General features: G+C 42.6%; 1 protein-coding gene across 2 annotated transcripts in view; it reads left to right on the top strand.

Moving 5' to 3' along the window:
* PRKAR1B (protein kinase cAMP-dependent type I regulatory subunit beta) overlaps nt 1-11,253 on the top strand; it is a 524,789-nt gene extending 513,536 nt beyond the window's left edge. For both annotated transcript variants that reach the window (XM_069209839.1, XM_069209840.1), the window contains exon 11: nt 5,236-11,253. In XM_069209839.1, coding sequence (XP_069065940.1) covers nt 5,236-5,408 — 173 coding nt within the window. In that variant the 3' untranslated portion in view covers nt 5,409-11,253. The remainder of the gene's footprint in view (nt 1-5,235) is intronic.
* Nucleotides 11,254-19,634: the final 8,381 nt, after the last annotated feature.

Genomic DNA, 19,634 nt, shown 5'->3' with positions numbered 1-19,634 from the left:
GGCGCCTAGGCCGATCCTCCCCCGGGGGGCAGAAATTACCAAAAATAAATTTGCCCCCCTAACCCCCCAGGGGAGCAACCCTTTCCTAAGGGGTCGCTCCTCTTGCGTGACATTGGCGCAAAAAAAAAGATCCCCGGTGCCTAGTGGTTTCTGCCCCCCTTGGGGGCAGATTGAGCTAACAAAAATTGGCCGATCTGCCTCCAAGGGGGGCAGAAATGGTGTAAGTACAATTTGCCCCCCAGGGGAGCGACCCTTGCCTAATGGGTTGCTCCCCATCTCTAAAAAAACAAACAAACAAAAAAAAAAACAAAAAAAAATTTGCCCTGGCGCCTAGAGGTTTCTGCCCCCAGGGGGGCAGAAATGGCCTAAAATAAATGTGCCCTTCTGCCACTCCACAGGGGAGCAACCCTTGCCTAATGGGTCGCTCCCCGTCTCTAAAAAAAACAAACAAACAAACAAAAAAAAAACACCAAAAAAAATTTAGCCCTGGCGCCTAGAGGTTTCTGCCCCCCCCTGGGGGCAGATCGACCTAATAACAATAGGCCGATCTGCCCCCGGGGGGGCAGAAATGGCCTAAAATAAATTTGCCCCCGCCGACCCCCCACCCCCCTGGGGAACGGCACTTGCCTACGGGGTCGCTCCCCTTGCGTGACATTGGCGCAAAAAAAAAATCCCTGGTGCCTAGTGGTTTCTGCCCCCCTTGGGGGCAGATTGACCTAAAATCAGCAAGGGGGCAGAAATGGCCTAAATACAATTTGCCCCTCCAGGGGAGCGACCCTTGCCTAAGGGGTCGCTCCCCATCTATAAAACAACAACAACAACAAAATCCCCGGTGCCTAGTGGTTTCTGCACCCCTTGGGGGCAGATCGGCCTAATTAAAATAGGCTGATCTGCCCCCCGGGGGGCAGAAATGGCCTAAAATAAATTTCCCCCTCAGGGGAATGACCCATGCCTAAGGGGTCGCTCCCCTTGTGTGAGATTCACGGAAAAAAAAACTCACTGGTGTCTAGTGGTTTCTGTCCCCCTTGGGGGCAGATTGGCCACATAAAAATAGGCCAGTCTGCCCCCAAGGGGGGCAGAAATGGCCTAAATATAATTTCCCCCATAGGGGAGCGACCCTTGCCTATGGGGTCGCTCCCCACCTCTAAAACAAAACAAAATCAAAAACAAAACCACAAAAAAAAAAATGATCCCTGGTGCCTAGAGGTTTCTGCCCCCGGGGGAGGGGCAGAAAAGGCCTTAAAAAAAATGACCCCCCTGGGAGCGACCCTTTCCCAAGGGGTCGCTCCCTCATGTCAATTTCCTATCCAAAAGTAAATCCCTGGTGTCTAGTGGGCGTTTTAGCAGACGGATTGCTTGCAATCCGTCTGCTAAAACGCTCTTCGAGACTTCAAAGGGAAGGAAATTCATTTCCTTCCCTTTGAAGCCTCTCCGGCCTCCTCCACGTGACCGGAAGAGAAATGCTTTGCATTTCTCTTCCAATCGTGCTGGAAGCTGAGCTTCCAGCGCGATGGGAGGAGGCCTCTGTGATTGTCATTGCGTGCTGATGTCACAGGGGTGGGGTGGGGGGGTCGCGGGTGGAAGGGGAAGGGCTTCCCCTTCCATCCCTGCCTTGGGGGGGTCGGGGGGAACCCCACAGAGGGAGCGCTAGCGCTCCATCTGGGCTCTGTGCCCAGGACGTAATGGTTACGTCCTGGGCACAGGAGCACTGTGCCTCAGGACGTAACCATTACGTCCTGGGCACAGAAGGGGTTATTGTGTATACGTACTGTGTAACTATAGTGGTATTGCAGGAGCTTTGCATGTCTCCTAGTTCAGCATAAGCTGCTTTGCTACAGCTACCTTTAAACAGCCTAAGCTGCTAGAACACTGCCTACATTTCACTAATAAGGGATAACTGGACCTGGTATAAGGTATAAGTACCTTAGGTACCCAATACAAACCAGTCCAGCCTCCTACACCAAAACCCCTGAATATTAGATAACTTCTGGAATCAAGAGGAGCCTCTGCCAAGGAGAAGAGCTGAGAAGAAGTGCTGCCCCTGCCTGTGGCTGTGCCTTGTTGGGCTATCCTGCAGTCGCTGCTTCTGCCTGTGAAAGGGGACAAAGACTGGACTTTGTGGAATATTCCTGCTTGTGAAGAATCTCCAAGGGCTTGAGTTGAGCTTAACTCCTGTTTTGAAGTCTCCGGGCCTTCAAAGACTTCCTCTGCCTGCTCCTGGACTCTCTGCTGAGGCTCCTGCCCTGCCAAGTGGTTCAATTGAAAGGTGAAGTTGGCAAAACATGAGCTGAAAATCCACACACAGAATGCCGTGCAGGGAAATTTCCGGCTGATAAACGATGCGCCGCCCGCTTTGCGGCTGAAATCGACGCTCCCCCTGCATCACGGCTGGGAGATCGACAATCGTGACTGGAGAAACGACCCACAACACCCGTTTACAGCTGCTGATAACGACGCAAACCCCACGCAGCAAGGTTTTCTAACACTGTGCAAACGGATTTTCCACTCATAGTCTCTGGGTGTCAAAATCATCCTGACTGTGTGGATTTGAGGTGCCCTGTCCGGAAATCGACGAATCGGTCTCTTGTGAGGGAGAAAAATGATGCATCGCCGACCCAACCGGAGAAGAAACAACGCACAGCTTCCCTTACAAGGAAAGAATCGATGCCTTGCTGACGCTTCCGACGCACACTCACCTGTGCAGCTTTATTTTTTATATTAACCAGGTACTTTGTGCAAAACCATATTTTCCATTGTTTTCTATGGAGTAAGACTCTTATTCTTTTGCAAATTGATATTTTAGTTTGTGTATCTTGGATTTTTGTCTTTTTGGTCTTGTTTGATTTAGATAAATATTGCCTATTTTTCTAAACTAGTGTAGTTTCCATTTTGTAGTGTTTTCACTGTGTTACTGTGTGTTGGTACAAATACTTTACATATTGCTTATGACTTAAGCCTGCCTGTTAATGCCAGTATACCAAGGGGTGAGTGGGGGTAAACCAGGTGTGTTTCTCCTTTTCCCCGACTAGAGTGAGGGTCTTTGCTTGGACAGGGGGTAATCTAACTGCAACCAAAGACCCAATTTCTAACAGACTCCCTCCGAATTTTTCACAATTAATCTATTAAATTAGAAATATTTAACTATTAACGTTATTTGAACATTGCAGTTAAATTCTGCTACTGTTTTAAAAATGCAATCATATACATGATGCCAAACATACTATTCTGGTCAGGTAGCCCTTACTAACGTGTAAATGTGTAAAAGTATTCACTGTGTGATTATTAGAAGTGGGGGGTGGGGGTTTGAAGTGTATTTCGAGTTTCTTACGACAGTTAATCCCAGCTTGGATATAAATGACAAAACATTTTAGTGATGGCCCAGTACAGGGCGGTTTACTGCTGCTCATCTTTTTCGGCTTAAAGCAAAGCTCTGTTATCAGCATAATGCTTCTTCTGGCCAGATGCTGGCACCCCTCCAGGATCATTTGAGACTCCCCAGTTTGAAAACCCTGATCTAGTCTCTAGTGATTACTGTATTTCCTCTCAAGCCACATTTTATTTGGAATCCCAGTGAAACATAGAAATGAGAAAAAAAAACAGAAGATGGCAGTTGATTCCAAAAGGCGGGACTGCACTAAGGAGCACAAGAAAGGTGCTTCCATTGATGGTCCCATCTCTACAGCGCGAACCACCATCTTGAATTATATTCACAAGGTCCCCACAAAGGGTACTCCACTCATTATGTATAAACACACAAAATCACACTAACATCCATATAGCTCTTTTTGAGAAATGTGAGGTCTCAGTTATGGGAGCTTGGACTGATTTACCATGAGGATCCTTGTAAGTTCATTTCACCAGTCATAATGGGACGCGGTCTGCTGTCCTACAGTTTATTAATATTGCACCCAACTACTTATCTACTCATAGGTTGGTTTAGGGTGTATCAGTGTAGGGGTTGCTTTGGAATTTCTTTCTTTTAGAAGAGCCTAGAGCTCTGCTGTGGGAGCAAATGAGTGAACATGTAGAGGACATCTCGGAGTACTCAGGATACCATTTCCACAAGTAGAAAACATGCAATCCAAAATGTTGCTTAAAGGAATTGTGTCCACACCTTTTAAGGCATGTTTGGGGTTATAAGTAATTTCAACCCAACAACCTGCCCTACCCTAGTTCCATCAGTATTCCCGTGGGACAGGCTTGTCTTATGTCTTTTCTCGACAGTGAAGTAGAAATTATTACTGGAAATGGACCGCTATAGGAGTTACACTTGTCACCTTTTTCATAGGCACAAGGCAATTGAAAAGTTTTTGATATGTCTCTTCTGTGACATTGGTCCCAAATTAACAGAGGCAGAATCTCTCCACAAATGAAACAATAGCATACACCTCTTTCTGTATCACCATCCTATCGTCTGAGTAGGAAGTAATGACTGCGGAAAGCAAATGTGTGTTCTTTACTCATGCCTTTGAGCTGTGGTCTAATCTATGCAATTTTCTTTGTAGGAGGCATTTGTTTGTGTGATGAAGGGCCGACTGTAGTCAGGTGCTTGGGGCACAGAGGCCTTCTGAGACTTCCAAAGGCACTCTGACATTAAGCAGTCTACGTTGCCAGTTGTTGTGGTATTCTTGGGCACTAGGGAGTTTAGGAGAGCAACTAGGCCCACAAATGTCCAGTAATAACCAGACTCTCAAAAAATGCTCTTACTTCGGTTTGGATTTCTGACCCATTTCACTGCATGTTTTACTTTTGAAAAATGGGCAAAAACACTCATAATTAGGTATTACAGGATGCTGTTCTTCACCTGGTAAAACTTGTCATCGGGCAGGACTCGTATTGGGGCTTGTAAGGCCACAGTGTTTTAACTGTCCTCATAAACTAACTTCCATCTGATGTTCAAATCGCAGGTGATCTGTGGACGATATAGAATTTTGAAACATCCATTCCATTGTTCACTCCCCTACAGTGCTTGATTTGTAAAGATGTAAGCATACAGGGGCCAAGATTTTCTTCAGGAGGTCCTCACCAGCACTCCTAAATGTCGGGGTTGACTCCACATCATGCCTCGATTCTACCTTATGTTCTGGATTCAACCTCATGCCCCTGTTTCCACCACATTGTACGTCTTGCCTCTTTATCTTCCACGTATTGTCTGATTCCTAGATATCAATAGTATTTGAAGAGTGTGGGTTCAATGGGTTTCAACAACTAAAAAGTGCTTTTTCTACCTTTTAGGTGAAATAGCATTGTTGCTAAATCGACCCAGGGCTGCGACGGTGGTGGCACGAGGGCCACTGAAATGTGTGAGGCTGGACCGCCCACGCTTCGAACGAGTACTCGGGCCAGTCTCCGAAATCCTTAAGAGGAACATTCAAAGATACAACAGCTTCATTTCCCTAACAGTCTAAGATGATCCGCCGTCATTGCTGCCTATGTGTTCCTTCGTGCTCTTAAATTTGACATGTGCAGCTTTATGAGAAATACGTGGTACTGTGAATGTTTGTTTTGTCAGTGGCACAGGTATACATTTCAGAGGACCACACTTGGAGGGTGCAAACATTTTGGACTCTAATCTAAAGTGGAATCTTGCATGCAGACCAGCGCACCTTCACGTTCCCGTTAATTAGACGCATTGACTTCAATTTGAAGTTAATTGTTATTTTAACCATCCATTCACTCTTTTCTGATGCCTTTAACTCGATCATATAATGTGTAAATCCTGCTGCATTGTATATCTGTTTTGGAGTCGCAGTTTCTGAAAGTTCACATATCAACAACAAATCATTTCAAATCACAACATTGTACAGATTTGTTACAACTGATGTTTACGAAGATAACCATTTCAGATTCAGTGTTCAGTTCACCTATGGCCCCCTCCACATCTTAGTCATTCTGTTTGCCTGTTGCTGTTCTGAAATCATCTAGGGCAGGATAACACACATTATACAGGTGACAGAATAATATTGTGAAAGTGATCTGGCTGTTTTCCACCAGCGTTTTTAACTGATCGACCAACTACTACAATTTCACTTCTTGATCGGTCCCAGATCGATCAGATTGGTCACGGTGAAGGTAATTTTGCACTGGTTGATTAATGGCAGTGCAAAATCGCCTTACACCAGTAGAAAATTTCTCAGTCACTGATACAATGCATGTAAACACCCCGTAGCAATGCGATGCAATTGAAACCAGGTTGCCACTTTCCGAAGGACCTACATCCTCCAAATTGTTAGGGCGTGCAGAAAATATTTAACTAGTTTAGTTTCTTTAATTTATAACTTCTGACTGGATAGTAGTACTGACGAGCCATCCAAATTACAGTCAATAATGCCCTCCTTAACGAAAGATGGTAGTCTAGTAAAGGCAAGGACACAAAGCAGTCAGGAGTAAGAAAGGTTATACCCAAGCAAGCTACCGTTCAAGCTTTACATTGAACAGGCAGCAAAGCCATTACTAAAATCGCAATGTTATTACACTTATTAATAAGGAAGAAGTGCAATGTTAGTGATAATCCAGTTTTGATGTCAATGACACATTATTATCATAGTAGGTCACATTTATCCTCCCAGTGAAATAAGTAACCATTGATGACAATTTAAATTAGTACACAGCGATACTTGAGTATGCCCCTTGTGGAGCCTACTCCAGAGCTTCTGAAATATCACACCCAGATCCACCATACTGTTACACAGACTTATTCCTGGTCAATAAGCTGGCTATGGTAACACGAAGAAAGATGGAAAGTTCAGCATTTAGCTGGGGCTAGCTCTGTGAACTAATGGAAACTCACAGTCATTCAAAATATAGTAATTTTAAAAGGGCTGGGCTATGGGTACTTTCCAGAGGATGAAGTTCTCGTTGTCTATTAGAAGGGCCTGTTTAATCAAGCTTAAAATATATGAGACATTTTGTTAACATCTAAACATCCTCTTAGTGTTCAACTGATTCCTTAAAACAGAGAAAGGACCCTTCACCATTTTCTTTAAGAGACCCCGTTGTCGTGTCAACAATTAAAAGGTGGCACGGGTACTCCTAACTAATTTATTTTAACTTTCATGCTGAGAAAAGAGATTAAAATAAGTAGGTTAAAACTGCTCAAGGGATAGTCGAGTTAGGATGAATCTGAGGATAGAAAGAGAGGTCTGGCCCAGGAAAGGTTTTGTACAATGATGCTTCTGTGTAGTAGTGGAAGAAATTGGGACAGCAGATCCTTTGCGTACCCCCCATTACTAAAAGTGATGTGTTCACTACCAATGGTTCTATGCATATAATGCAAATCTGCTTGTCATTCATGAATAGGGATTAATGGAATTGGTTTTTGGTGGTGAGGGTGTGGAGATCCATATCTACTTTGGTGGTAAAGATTAGCTTAGTTTCCCTGAGAGTAGCAATGCCAGAGAAATTATGAAAGTCAGTATAGAGCCTGAGAAATGCACAGGAACTGCGTTTAGAATGCATCCCTGAAGTAAACATTCCAGTCAGCTCTACCACTCATCATTTTTACCTTTCTTCTTGATGAGGCAGCCAATCACCCCTAAAGTCTAATGTTGCAGAGGTTTCTCCAAAGTGGAAAATGGTTGGAGGATGATGACTGGTATTAGCCTTCTGGAGTCTATATTGCCTAATATAGACTTACAAATTCATTTTTTGCTTCATTGTCTGGGCACTGCTACATACATTCATTTGAATCACTCCTCTCTGACCTTACGGGTAAATACTCTGTTTCCACCTACTCCTCATGAGATGGAGTTTCACATTTAATAAAGTAATTTTGGCTTTTAGTACAATATTTTTCTTCAGACTAAGAAGTCCCAGAGAATGGGTGAAGGGTTTTGTGCATTCCACCCACTTGTTTACCAAGTAGGCAGTTTTATTTTGCCTCTCACAGCAGCCTTCGTTGCATCCCTCTTAATTGAGTAAAATGTGTCAAATGGAGAACTAAGGGGAGATGCTGAATAAATAAACCATGCAATTTTAACCTTAAAATTCCTTTCCTCCAATACAAGTGTTTTAAAGACTACCTTTCATGTCATGGAAATGGGAGCATGATGCATTGTATGTAATGGCACTCAGGCAACTGCATAGTCCCAAATAGAAATACACTTATCAGATTCAGTCAATGTGCCTTAAGCATAGTTATGGCATCACATGAATTATTTATTAATGTCACAAACAGAAGAATGTTAAATCCTGACTCAATGTATGCACCATCTTTTACACACTCTTAAATAATAGATCATACATTGTTCTTTGAGGCTATGTGGGAGTGTTAGTGACAACAGTACAAGAAGACACTAAGGTTATACTCGGGAACTGATGCAAAAGGTAAGATGCTAATGGCAGAAACAGTGGCCACACACTCAAAAATCAAAGGGCTTTGGAGAATAAAAATAGCGAGAGGCCCTGGGGTTCTGCACCTGACCGAGATTTGTAAATATTTTTAATGGGTGGGGTATGTTTTTAATATTCCATGATATTGTATTTTATTCAATGGTTTTATATTGTGCTACTACACTAAGAAAGCATTATGGCCCTTAATAGTTGAATAACTTAGATATAGTAGTAACATAAAGAAGTTAGTATAGAGAACTACAATGCAGAAGGCAAAAGTTTTGGATAAATAAATACGTTCTTAATTCTGGTAAAGCTAAGAGGTGACCTTTCAGATGATAGAAGAGGAAGATAAGACCTTAGATCTTGTCGAGAGAAGATGAACATACATCAAAAATGAAAACTACATGAGGGATGAGCCGAAACTGAATGAATCTGAACTTGCTGAATGTTTGTATAACAAAGAATATGGAACTTTTGAAAGAACACTAATAACCACACAGATAGGTGTACTGATAGAGACAGAAAAGAAAGAGAAAGGAAAATGGAGTATAGGACATGATAGGATTTTATATTCATTCGGAAGTGGCAAGTTGGCTGTATGTTTGGCACTGTTCAAAATATCAAATAAACAGAAGGAGGCAAAGCTTTAAGAAATGAGCAGCAGTCCTTAGAGAGCACATAAACAATCATACGGATGGGTGCCTTGAATGCCTGCATCTTTTAAGACTCCCACTGGTATAAGATAGAAGGTACAAAGGTATATTGATATATTTATACCTGAAGGAAATCCTGATTAGATGCAGACACAAAAAATAATGTTAGCGAAGAGCAGAAGTGGTGTGATCTGACACATACAGCCGAGCTTAAGCTGCTCTGTGGCTCTTCTGGATCCTTTTTTACAAGGTCCACAAGTCATTCTAAGAGCTAGGTGAAATGATGAAACAATAGCCAGTCCCTAGTTATTTCAGCTTTTATCTCACTGTATCCAGAGGGAGGTTGCAGCAGTCTCACATTACTTAACTTGGAAGATCATCAGAGATGTGAACGCTTTCCTCATAGCTGTAACTCGAGCAATTCCTAGTAAATAAAACGTGATACCATTCAGTGTGTGGAGGTGGGCTTTTTGATGTTCAGATAAAGAGAGGTGCTCTTTCAATAACTACATTCTCTTGCGGGAGCACTAAGTGAGTTTGGAAGACATTCTGTAAACATTTCTCCTTTGTGGCATGGTAGGTTGCTCCACCTATGAAATTACTGTTTGTGATTTAGATTTTCTAACTATAGACCTTGACATTGATTCTAATGCTCTCTTGAGGGTAGTGGATGTGCTCCGTGTCACAAGAAATACACACTTTTGTCCTTGGGTTGCAGATTTCCATAGTACAAAGGGCAAAGATAAAGCACTTTCAGAATGCAGTGTTGCAACCTGCTCAACCTCGTCTTGCTTTGAGCTTCTGATGCTTGAGTTTCGTCTTATGTTGCTGTATCACCATAATTTAGGGCTGATGTGCTTTAGTGGACACTTCTTTAAAATTACCAATACCCCGCACAACCAGCTGGATAACACGGAGCTCTCTTCTATGAAGCTACATATACTGATAAGCAAGTGCACTCTACTAAACACACTTGACCTCTACATTCACTTCTACAGGTAATGTTATGCATGTTCATTGCTCTGCAAAGACGTCCATCTCCGCCATCTTATGTATCAACCTCATACAGGCGTTGGGTTTACAGAAATGAGCCAATTATTGCTGCTCTAGAGCACAGCAGGGGTTGCCATATTGAAAATGCTCTTCGATACTCAATATATTTCTTGGAGAAATGTGTAAAGGAACATGAGGGAAAGTCTTGCTGATCTACGATTGGCTTTAACAGTTATGGGCAATATTGGGATAAACATCGATGAGCCCCCACCCTCACATCAATAAAGGATTAAGAGGCTTTTTCAGAAACAAAGTATGCAGATTGAAATCGAGAAGATTCAAGCCTCTGGTGTATCTGTTGCTCCATCCATGACGCGGATGTGTCATCTGCAGAAGCATTACGGCGGTAAGGACAGAAATTAAGATTTGGTTGTATATTGTTGATGCAAGTTAAAAGAAACTGCAACCTTCTACTTTTCAAGCTTTGATTGGTTTGCAGAATTCCAGTCCTTATTTTTTGTAAGTTACTGTTTCAAAGATGGAAGGCAGCTCACCAAATGGAGGGCTGCCACAATGAAGAAAATGTTTACTAAAAGTTCAAAAATAAGATAGCTGAAAAGAGAATTTCACCGTTGACAATTAAAGAATCACAAAAAGCCATTCACTAAGCGTATGCTCAAAAATGTTCATTATGTGTATTAATTTAATAGAAGTCAGCCAAGTATTGTAAAAGCAAGAGAATGGAACACATCAAATGTTTCCACCTGGGTCATTTGTAACAGCTTGGAAACTCAAAAAATTGCTTCTTCAAAAAGATATAGGTTTCTGTAGAATATATACTATATCTTTGTTTTTTCAGTAATAGTAATTTTGTAATATCACAGAAAAAGAAAATCATTTGTACTTCAATAAGAGATAGAACTAGTGCACACTTAAATACACTTGAATTGAAGACTTGCAAATACACTTACGTTTAAAAACTTGCCATTTGCGGGAACTAAAATGCCCCCTTGAGACCATAGCATGTTGGTGTTACATTTGTGGGCAGCTAACAAGTTATTGTAGTAAACCCTTTTGCCTCACTATTAACATTTATTTGCGTTCTTTAAATATAAATGTATGATTTCCGCCCCATCTGTATGGCATGGATATTTGAGTAACCGAGAGTTACCAAAGTTAATATTTGAGCAATTTCAATGTACAGCTAGGAGTGAAAATAAAAAATGAGGATTGTCTTGGAATTACCTTATTCTGAGGCATGCATTACTGCAAATTAGTGTGACGTACTTGTGCAAGGTGGGGTTGCTTGAAATATTCAATTTTTTATCTAGGTACCCTTTGCAAACTGTGATTTTGCTATTGCAAGTTTAATGAGCCAACTACATCCACCCGTCTAGCATGTGGAAGCTGAAGCTTGTCAACTGTGTAGCAACAGACTGCAAATATTTGCTGTAGAAATTGGTTTTAAGATAGTTATGAGAATTTCAAATTATCACCTAGAAATGGTGGATTTGTGGCCGAACTACGTGGAAACTACTCGAGAATCTTGTTGAGATTTTTATGATGTAGAGTGAGAAAACGAAAGCTTGACACTATGGGCTAATGTAGAGCCTAATGCAGCCCCTGACACAATAGAGTTGTTCACTTTCCATTGCTAAGTATTTTAAATCGCTGAACCAGGCTTTATTTAATTACTCAAGCACTAATGGAGCTGATTGGTTTGAAATTGAGTAATGAGAGGCCTTTTTGACAATAGTTAGAAGTAGAAAAGATCGACCTTAAGGCAACTAATACACACTGTTAGTGTGACTCGTATGTAGCAGTTGTCAGGTTCATTTAATATATAATTGATTGGTAGTTTAGTCATCTAACGTCTCATGCAGAATATGCAGAAGTTTGTTTTCTCAGTTTTTAAACCCTCAACATTATTGTTTTGAGGCAACACCTTTACCCGTACTTTAACTTCTATGTATTGGTCATGACAAAAAACACTACTTACCTGGTAACTCAACAGATTATATTTAAACTCATGGTGGTCTAAACTTCGTTTCATATGGGTAGTGGCCATGCAGTGAGGAATCATTACATTTGACACCGATTTGCAACCTTGATGAATATTTCAAATACAAACTGACTGTATAGCGAGCTACCTTCTCCCCCCTTTGTGTCCGGACCTCTGGAGTAAGGTTGACACTAGTTTGCATGGTTGGCATCTAGAATGTTATGAAGAACACAAATGTACTGTACCTGATACACTTTGAATTACAGCTTGTAACGTTGAAAGGAGTTCATTCAGGCTTAAATATTAGTTAAAATGTAGAAACAGATCAGTAGGACATGGAAATGTATACCAAGACATCTAGACGCATGTCCACTTGTCTCCCTAATTTTTTATGTTCCTCAGATGAGAATGTTTTTTTTTTCCTTAGGAGATGCTATGCTAATTTGCATTATTTTGCATATATTTCATTCTGTTGTTGTTTTGTTTCCGAAAGTAGTGTATACCAAGGACACATCGATGTTATTACCCCGTATGGTTAATATTTTTGGCAGTTGATGCCTGATTACTGACAAATATCATTAATATAGGCAGTAGAAAGATTTGAGCAAAATGATACGAAATATAGATTAATGGTTAAAAATGTGAAGTCTGCTGTAACCTTGGAATGCCTTACTCCTCTTATTTGTTGTAAAATTCTTCTGTATTTTTAAACCTATTATATTTGGGTTACGTAATGGAGCAGAATTGTGCTTTCAATAAATACTCATGGATATTGGAGCTACAGTAAAGAAAATAATGCTTCAACTGTAAGTTACTTAAAGAATCTCAGATTTAAATTAATGCTGATGAGAGCTGTTTTGCGACACTTGTGTGAGTGGTTCACACACTTTGAAATCTATGACCTAGTTTGCACAGTTTGTAGCTTCTCTAGATTCCTTGCTGTGCATTATTCTGCCAACTAGTGGTTGAGTCCTGAAATTCATTTTGTAGCCCTAAACCATTTTTAGTTTGAGTGTCAACCAAATAGAGTTGTTATGATTCACTATGATGTCTGGTTTAAGCCCACTGTGTAGTCACCATCTTCAGGTTATTTCCTCAGCCATTTCCTTTGGAAACAAGCAAGAAACTCCATGTTGAAATCTGACATTTGATCCCAATAATGAAATAGAAGCTAATACCCAAAGGGAATTGTTTGTGTGTTCTGAGACTGGCTGTTATATCTGGGTATGTCTGAACTATCAAGAGATGGACTGAAAATCACACCCTTTAGATTTTACCCACCACAACATGACTGGGAAGAACTCTATTAGTGTGTGCAATTTTTGCCTCTTTCACTATCACAAGTGAAAATGGTGCAGCCTTATGAGATAAAACAGTTGTGGGCACATTACACCATGGCACAAGCAGAAGATTATTCCTTTAAGGGACTGTGGTGGTCATTCTGACCGCGGCGGGCAGCGCCCGCCATGCGGTCACCGCCAAATGGCCGCTTCGCGGTCAGGAGACCGCGGATGCCATTCTGGCTTTCCCGCTGGGCCGGCGGGCGACCGCCAAAAGGCCGCCCGCCGGCCCAGCGGGAAAGCCCCTGTAACATAAAAGCCGGCTCCGAATGGAGCCGGCGGTGTTGCAGGGGTGCGACGGGTGCAGTAGCACCCGTCGCGATTTTCACTGTCTGCAAAGCAGACAGTGAAAATCTTCATGGGGCCCTGTTAGGGGGCCCCTGCACTGCCCATGCCAGAGGCATGGGCAGTGCAGGGGCCCCCAGGAGCCCCACGACACCCGTTCCCGCCATCCTGGTTCTGGCGGTGTAAACCGCCAGAAACAGGCTGGCGGGAGGGGGGTCGGAATCCCCATGGCGGCGCTGCAAGCAGCGCCGCCATGGAGGATTCCCTGGGCCAGGGGAAAACCGGCGGGAAACCGCCGGTTCCCCTTTTCTGGCCGCGGCGGTGAATGGCCCTGGAAGCACCGCCAGCCTGTTGGCGGTGCTTCCGTGGCCCCCGGCCCTGGCGGTCATGGACCGCCAGGGTCGGAATGACCCCCTGTGTCTGTTGTCAGGAGAAGAATCTGACGTAGCACGGGAGACTAAAGAATCCGGGTGAGCAGAATGTGTCTGACATCGAAATGCGAATGACATCACCTCCTTTAATCTGCAAGCAAACTATTAATGTATTGCGACCAGATTTCAGTTGCAAAACATTAATACATAACTTAAGGAATCAATATTTGGAAGGGATTCACTTGGCACGCCCCATTCACATACCAGTTTTGTATTTACTCACAAACCCAAATTGTGATTTGGTAATGTGCTACTGATTCACAATTCGGAGTTTATGCATTTAAAAATTCTGTTTTGTAGTAGCAAAGGCTCCCATTTGATCTTTGTAACTGTAAGATTGCTTTGTATATCTGTCCCTAAATTAACCTGAGCTCAATCCTCTGATAGCTATAGCACAGAGCAGACAGGCTTAATTTAGGAGAATGTGAGAAGTATTTATGCAGTACCAAACTGTTATAAAAATCAAACTGCTAAACAATAAGAATCCCAAACTGACTTGGAAAAATGGAGTAAAATGTAATACACAAAATGACACCAAAATTACAAAAATCCAATTAGGGGAGCTGGAGATATGATTATCAAACAAATTTAAATGAAATAGCTGCAAAAAGCAGAAAGCACTAATGGTCAGGGTAGACTGGAACCTACGCAATTTGAGGCTGACCACGATGGAATGTGGGCCGGACACACCAACGAGGTTTGTCCTGGTGATATTTTAGCTTCTGATTTGGGGGCTGATTAGTAGTTTGGTGTATGGAAATGCCCACCTGCCAAACTCCCGACAGGGTGGTCACTGCCGTGCTGGCGACCTTCGCCGAGCCCCATTACAAATTTCCCACTGGGCTGACCGGTGGAAACCAAGGTTTCCTAGTGAGGAAAGTGCAGCAGCATTGTAGCGGCTCATAATAGAGTTAGCAGCAATGCCGCCACACGCAGGGGGCACCAGCACCTTCGAAATGCGCACAGTCTCCACAGCCGACAGTGAGCATTTCGAGGGTGCGGGGCAGTGGGACCCCTGCACCACCCATGCCATGGGGATTGCAGGGGCCCCCTTGTGGCCCCCTGCGCTTGTTCTCCACCAGCCTTTTCATGGCAGTTGAACCAGCATGAAAAGGCTGGCAGAGAACAAGGTTGTAATCAGCTAGGCGGCGATAAGTTGAGCACTCCTCTGGCTGATCAAAACCTGCACCGCCATCAGCCCGTTGGGATCTAACATCCTGGTTGGGACGGCAGTAGGTTGGCAGGCCTGCCTGCCAACCTCGTTATGTGGTGATTGGACAGCCACGGCCGCAGCAGTTTGACCGCCACTGTGAGGCTGCTGGTCTTCGGATCGCCAACCTTGTAATAAGGCCCTAAATCCTTAATGATTTAAATATATTAAATTTAATAGAAATTATTTTTCTGAAGTTTATAAAACACCAAAATGACCACTTAAAATAAAAAATGTTTTTATCTCTTATACATTATTAATAGATAGTGGTGTGTGGAAGTATTTAAAAGTAATTGAATTATATTTTTGAAAAACAATATATTTTGTTGAAAATTCTAAAACTATTAAAATATTTTACATTTGAATAATTGTGCTTTCTGCTTATAAGTTTAGATTTTCTATCATTAAATGATAATTGATGTAATTTAATTTAAAATTATTTCCTATGGGATTTAATGGTAAGGTCCTCTAGCCATTACTTTCTGTGGGGGTGTATTGCAGTACCAGTGGTTGGCCATGTGTGGTGCTGCACTTACTCTGGCTCGGACCTTAGTAATTTATTGCTGATTTGGGTTCATATTTTCATACAGGGAGTGCAGAATTATTAGGCAAATTAGTATTTTGACCACATCATCCTCTTTATGCATGTTGTCTTACTCCAAGCTGTATAGGCTCGAAAGCCTACTACCAATTAAGCATATTAGGTGATATGCATCTCTATAATGAGAAGGGATGTGGTCTAATGACATCAACACCCTATATCAGGTGTGCATAATTATTAGGCAACTTCCTTTCCTTTGGCAAAATGGGTCAAAAGAAGGACTTGACAGGCTCAGAAAAGTCAAAAATAGTGAGATATCTTGCAGAGGGATGCAGCACTCTTAAAATTGCAAAGCTTCTGAAGCGTGATCATCGAACAATCAAGCGTTTCATTCAAAATAGTCAACAGGGTCGCAAGAAGCGTGTGGAAAAACCAAGGCGCAAAATAACTGCCCATGAACTGAGAAAAGTCAAGCGTGCAGCTGCCACGATGCCACTTGCCACCAGTTTGGCCATATTTCAGAGCTGCAACATCACTGGAGTGCCCAAAAGCACAAGGTGTGCAATACTCAGAGACATGGCCAAGGTAAGAAAGGCTGAAAGACGACCACCACTGAACAAGACACACAAGCTGAAACGTCAAGACTGGGCCAAGAAATATCTCAAGACTGATTTTTCTAAGGTTTTATGGACTGATGAAATGAGAGTGAGTCTTGATGGGCCAGATGGATGGGCCCGTGGCTGGATTGGTAAAGGGCAGAGAGCTCCAGTCCGACTCAGATGCCAGCAAGGTGGAGGTGGAGTACTGGTTTGGGCTGGTATCATCAAAGATGAGCTTGTGGGGCCTTTTCGGGTTGAGGATGGAGTCAAGCTCAACTCCCAGTCCTACTGCCAGTTCCTGGAAGACACCTTCTTCAAGCAGTGGTACAGGAAGAAGTCTGCATCCTTCAAGAAAAACATGATTTTCATGCAGGACAATGCTCCATCACACGCGTCCAAGTACTCCACAGCGTGGCTGGCAAGAAAGGGTATAAAAGAAGGAAATCTAATGACATGGCCTCCTTGTTCACCTGATCTGAACCCCATTGAGAACCTGTGGTCCATCATCAAATGTGAGATTTACAAGGAGGGAAAACAGTACACCTCTCTGAACAGTGTCTGGGAGGCTGTGGTTGCTGCTGCACGCAATGTTGATGGTGAACAGATCAAAACACTGACAGAATCCATGGATGGCAGGCTTTTGAGTGTCCTTGCAAAGAAAGGTGGCTATATTGGTCACTGATTTTTGTTTGTTTTGTTTTTGAATGTCAGAAATGTATATTTGTGAATGTTGAGATGTTATATTGGTTTCACTGGTAATAATAAATAATTTAAATGGGTATATATTTTTTTTTGTTGAGTTGCCTAATAATTATGCACAGTAATAGTCACCTGCACACACAGATATCCCCCTAACATAGCTAAAACTAAAAACAAACTAAAAACTACTTCCAAAAATATTCAGCTTTGATATTAATGAGTTTTTTGGGTTCATTGAGAACATGGTTGTTGTTCAATAATAAAATTAATCCTCAAAAATACAACTTGCCTAATAATTCTGCACTCCCTGTATATTAACTTTAGAAGTGCAGATTGTGTGTAGCAATGGGCTTCTTACTCTTTTGTGGGTGGGTGCATGCCCCTCCTTAATCCCCTCCCTAGCATTTCATAAATCCCTCCTTGTTCCTTCCTAAATCCCTCTCATTTAACAGTTAACATACCCCTTTTTCCAGCCACTTTTTCTGTTTCCTCCCACATTTAGCATCAAGTCCTCCACTTGTTCTCCACCAGCCTTTTCATGACGGTTCAGCCGCCCTGAAAAGGCTGGTGGAGAACAAGATTGTAATGAGTAGGGCAGCGCCGCCTTGGCTGATTACAACAGCACCTCCGTCAGCCCATTAGGAGCTGAGATCCTGGCGGGGATGGCGGTAGGTTGGCAGGTCTGCCCGCACACCTCGTAATGTGGCGGTTGGACTGCCACAGTTGCGGCTGTCTGACAGCCACCATAAGGCTGGCGGTCTTAGGCCCACCAGCCTCATAATCAGGCTCTATGTCGTCTGTGTCCTAACCAGTCACAGGTATACACTTCTAAAGGCCCCAGGATGTCGGCAGGTAAGGCACCTAAAGACTCACAGGGTGTCAAGCAGAGGCCAACAGCACTGTCCAGTCCAGGTCCTGTTGCCACTGGTCAGCTGGGTACTACCAGGAAGGAGAAGGCTTCTTGCAGCTTGCTGTCTCTCTGTAGCCACACAGGAAGTCAGCCAACTATCCCTTGGAATCCACACCTTTGTTGCGGTCAAGAAGGAGAAGGTCCAGCCCTTCATACCTATACAGACAGCAGGTCCAGTCCTGCTTCTGATCTTCCGTCGGTTTGGCAATTTTTCTGAAAAGGGTGCCTAGGGGTGCCAAATTTATGCCTCGCACCACATACATGGTGGGGGTGATTCCTGGGCACTCCCTAATCAATGGGCAAACAGTTCACAACCCATCCCACATTTCTAGTAGTTCCTATTGGCATTACTGCAAACTGGCCCAAAATGCCATATGTCAGGGTATTTACAAGATGGCAAAAGTCTTTGGCCACAATAAATATGGGCCCTAATGGCTCTGTTTTGGGAGGGGACTGCACAGTGGTGATCCTAGTGTCCTCTTACATCTAAAACTAAACTCCAGTTTGAAACAGGTACTGTACCCACCCACAAACCGAGAGACAGACGTCTGTAAGGACAAAAGCAGGGTCCATCAGCAACCAGAAAAGAGATCCACAAGAATTGTCTTGACATTTTGTTCTGTCCCTTTCAAGTGTGCCCCAAGCAGTACATGTGTCTCAGACCACTCAAGTAAGATTTGTGTATTCATTCTTTATTATTTTATAATGCAAAATGTTCAAAGCAATAAACCAGGCTGAAATTATATAAAGTCATAAAAGACGTAAAAAAACACAGCATGTTTTACAACAACTATACATAAGTGCATGATAGTATGAAAAGAACAAAAGAAAAAAGAGGATGGAAAACAGAAAATAAACAAGGCAGTTTGACGAGTGTAAGCCAGTACTAATGCAGTCAATAGATTTAACACTGCTGTGAAAAGTAGGCCCACTGCACCCACCCTGCATATTTGGGGGAGTTCAAAGTAGTCATCTCTGCCCACTCAAGTCAAGCTATTCTTTGTTCCTGGGAGGCATCTCATACTTATTTCACATCTATTCAAGGCTGGGCACATGCTGAGAGCTGGCAGATTATACTAATTAGCCTCTGGCAGGTTAGGCAAGTAAGGGGTAACTTTACCATTCATTGGACTTTAAATAACTATTCAAAATAGTTGTTTAGTAATTTTTCTGGCTGGCCCCTTAACCGAGTTAGCAGTATTTTGTCTTCAATCTGGTTTTATACTAAGGACATTTATGTCTTCACCAGTGCAAATATCATTATGGGCCTTGTCACTTCAGGGAAATGGTAATTTTAATTTTCTAAATTCCCCTTGGGCTACAAGACCTACATAAGAGTGACTTACAAACATTTAAAAGGGTGTTTCTTAACTGTCAAAAAAGGTTATTTTAACAGATCAAAGTGCAGATTTAACCAGAAGGAGATAGGTTACAATGGTAAGCCTTAATCCATGTTTTCCTTGTCACACTACTGGATGGCACAATTCGTGCTACATCCAGAGGAGACATTAACATCCAGGCACTGAGTACACTTTTACACCATGTACTAGGGAATTCCAGGCAAGTTACATTTATCAATTATGAATAGGTCAATTCAGCCATGTTTAAATGGGGAGTACAGACACATGACTACTGAT

This window comes from Pleurodeles waltl, chromosome 10, assembly GCF_031143425.1.
Source record: "Pleurodeles waltl isolate 20211129_DDA chromosome 10, aPleWal1.hap1.20221129, whole genome shotgun sequence".
Classification (NCBI taxonomy): Eukaryota; Metazoa; Chordata; class Amphibia; order Caudata; family Salamandridae; genus Pleurodeles; species Pleurodeles waltl.
This window is presented reverse-complemented; position numbering and strand designations above follow the sequence as displayed.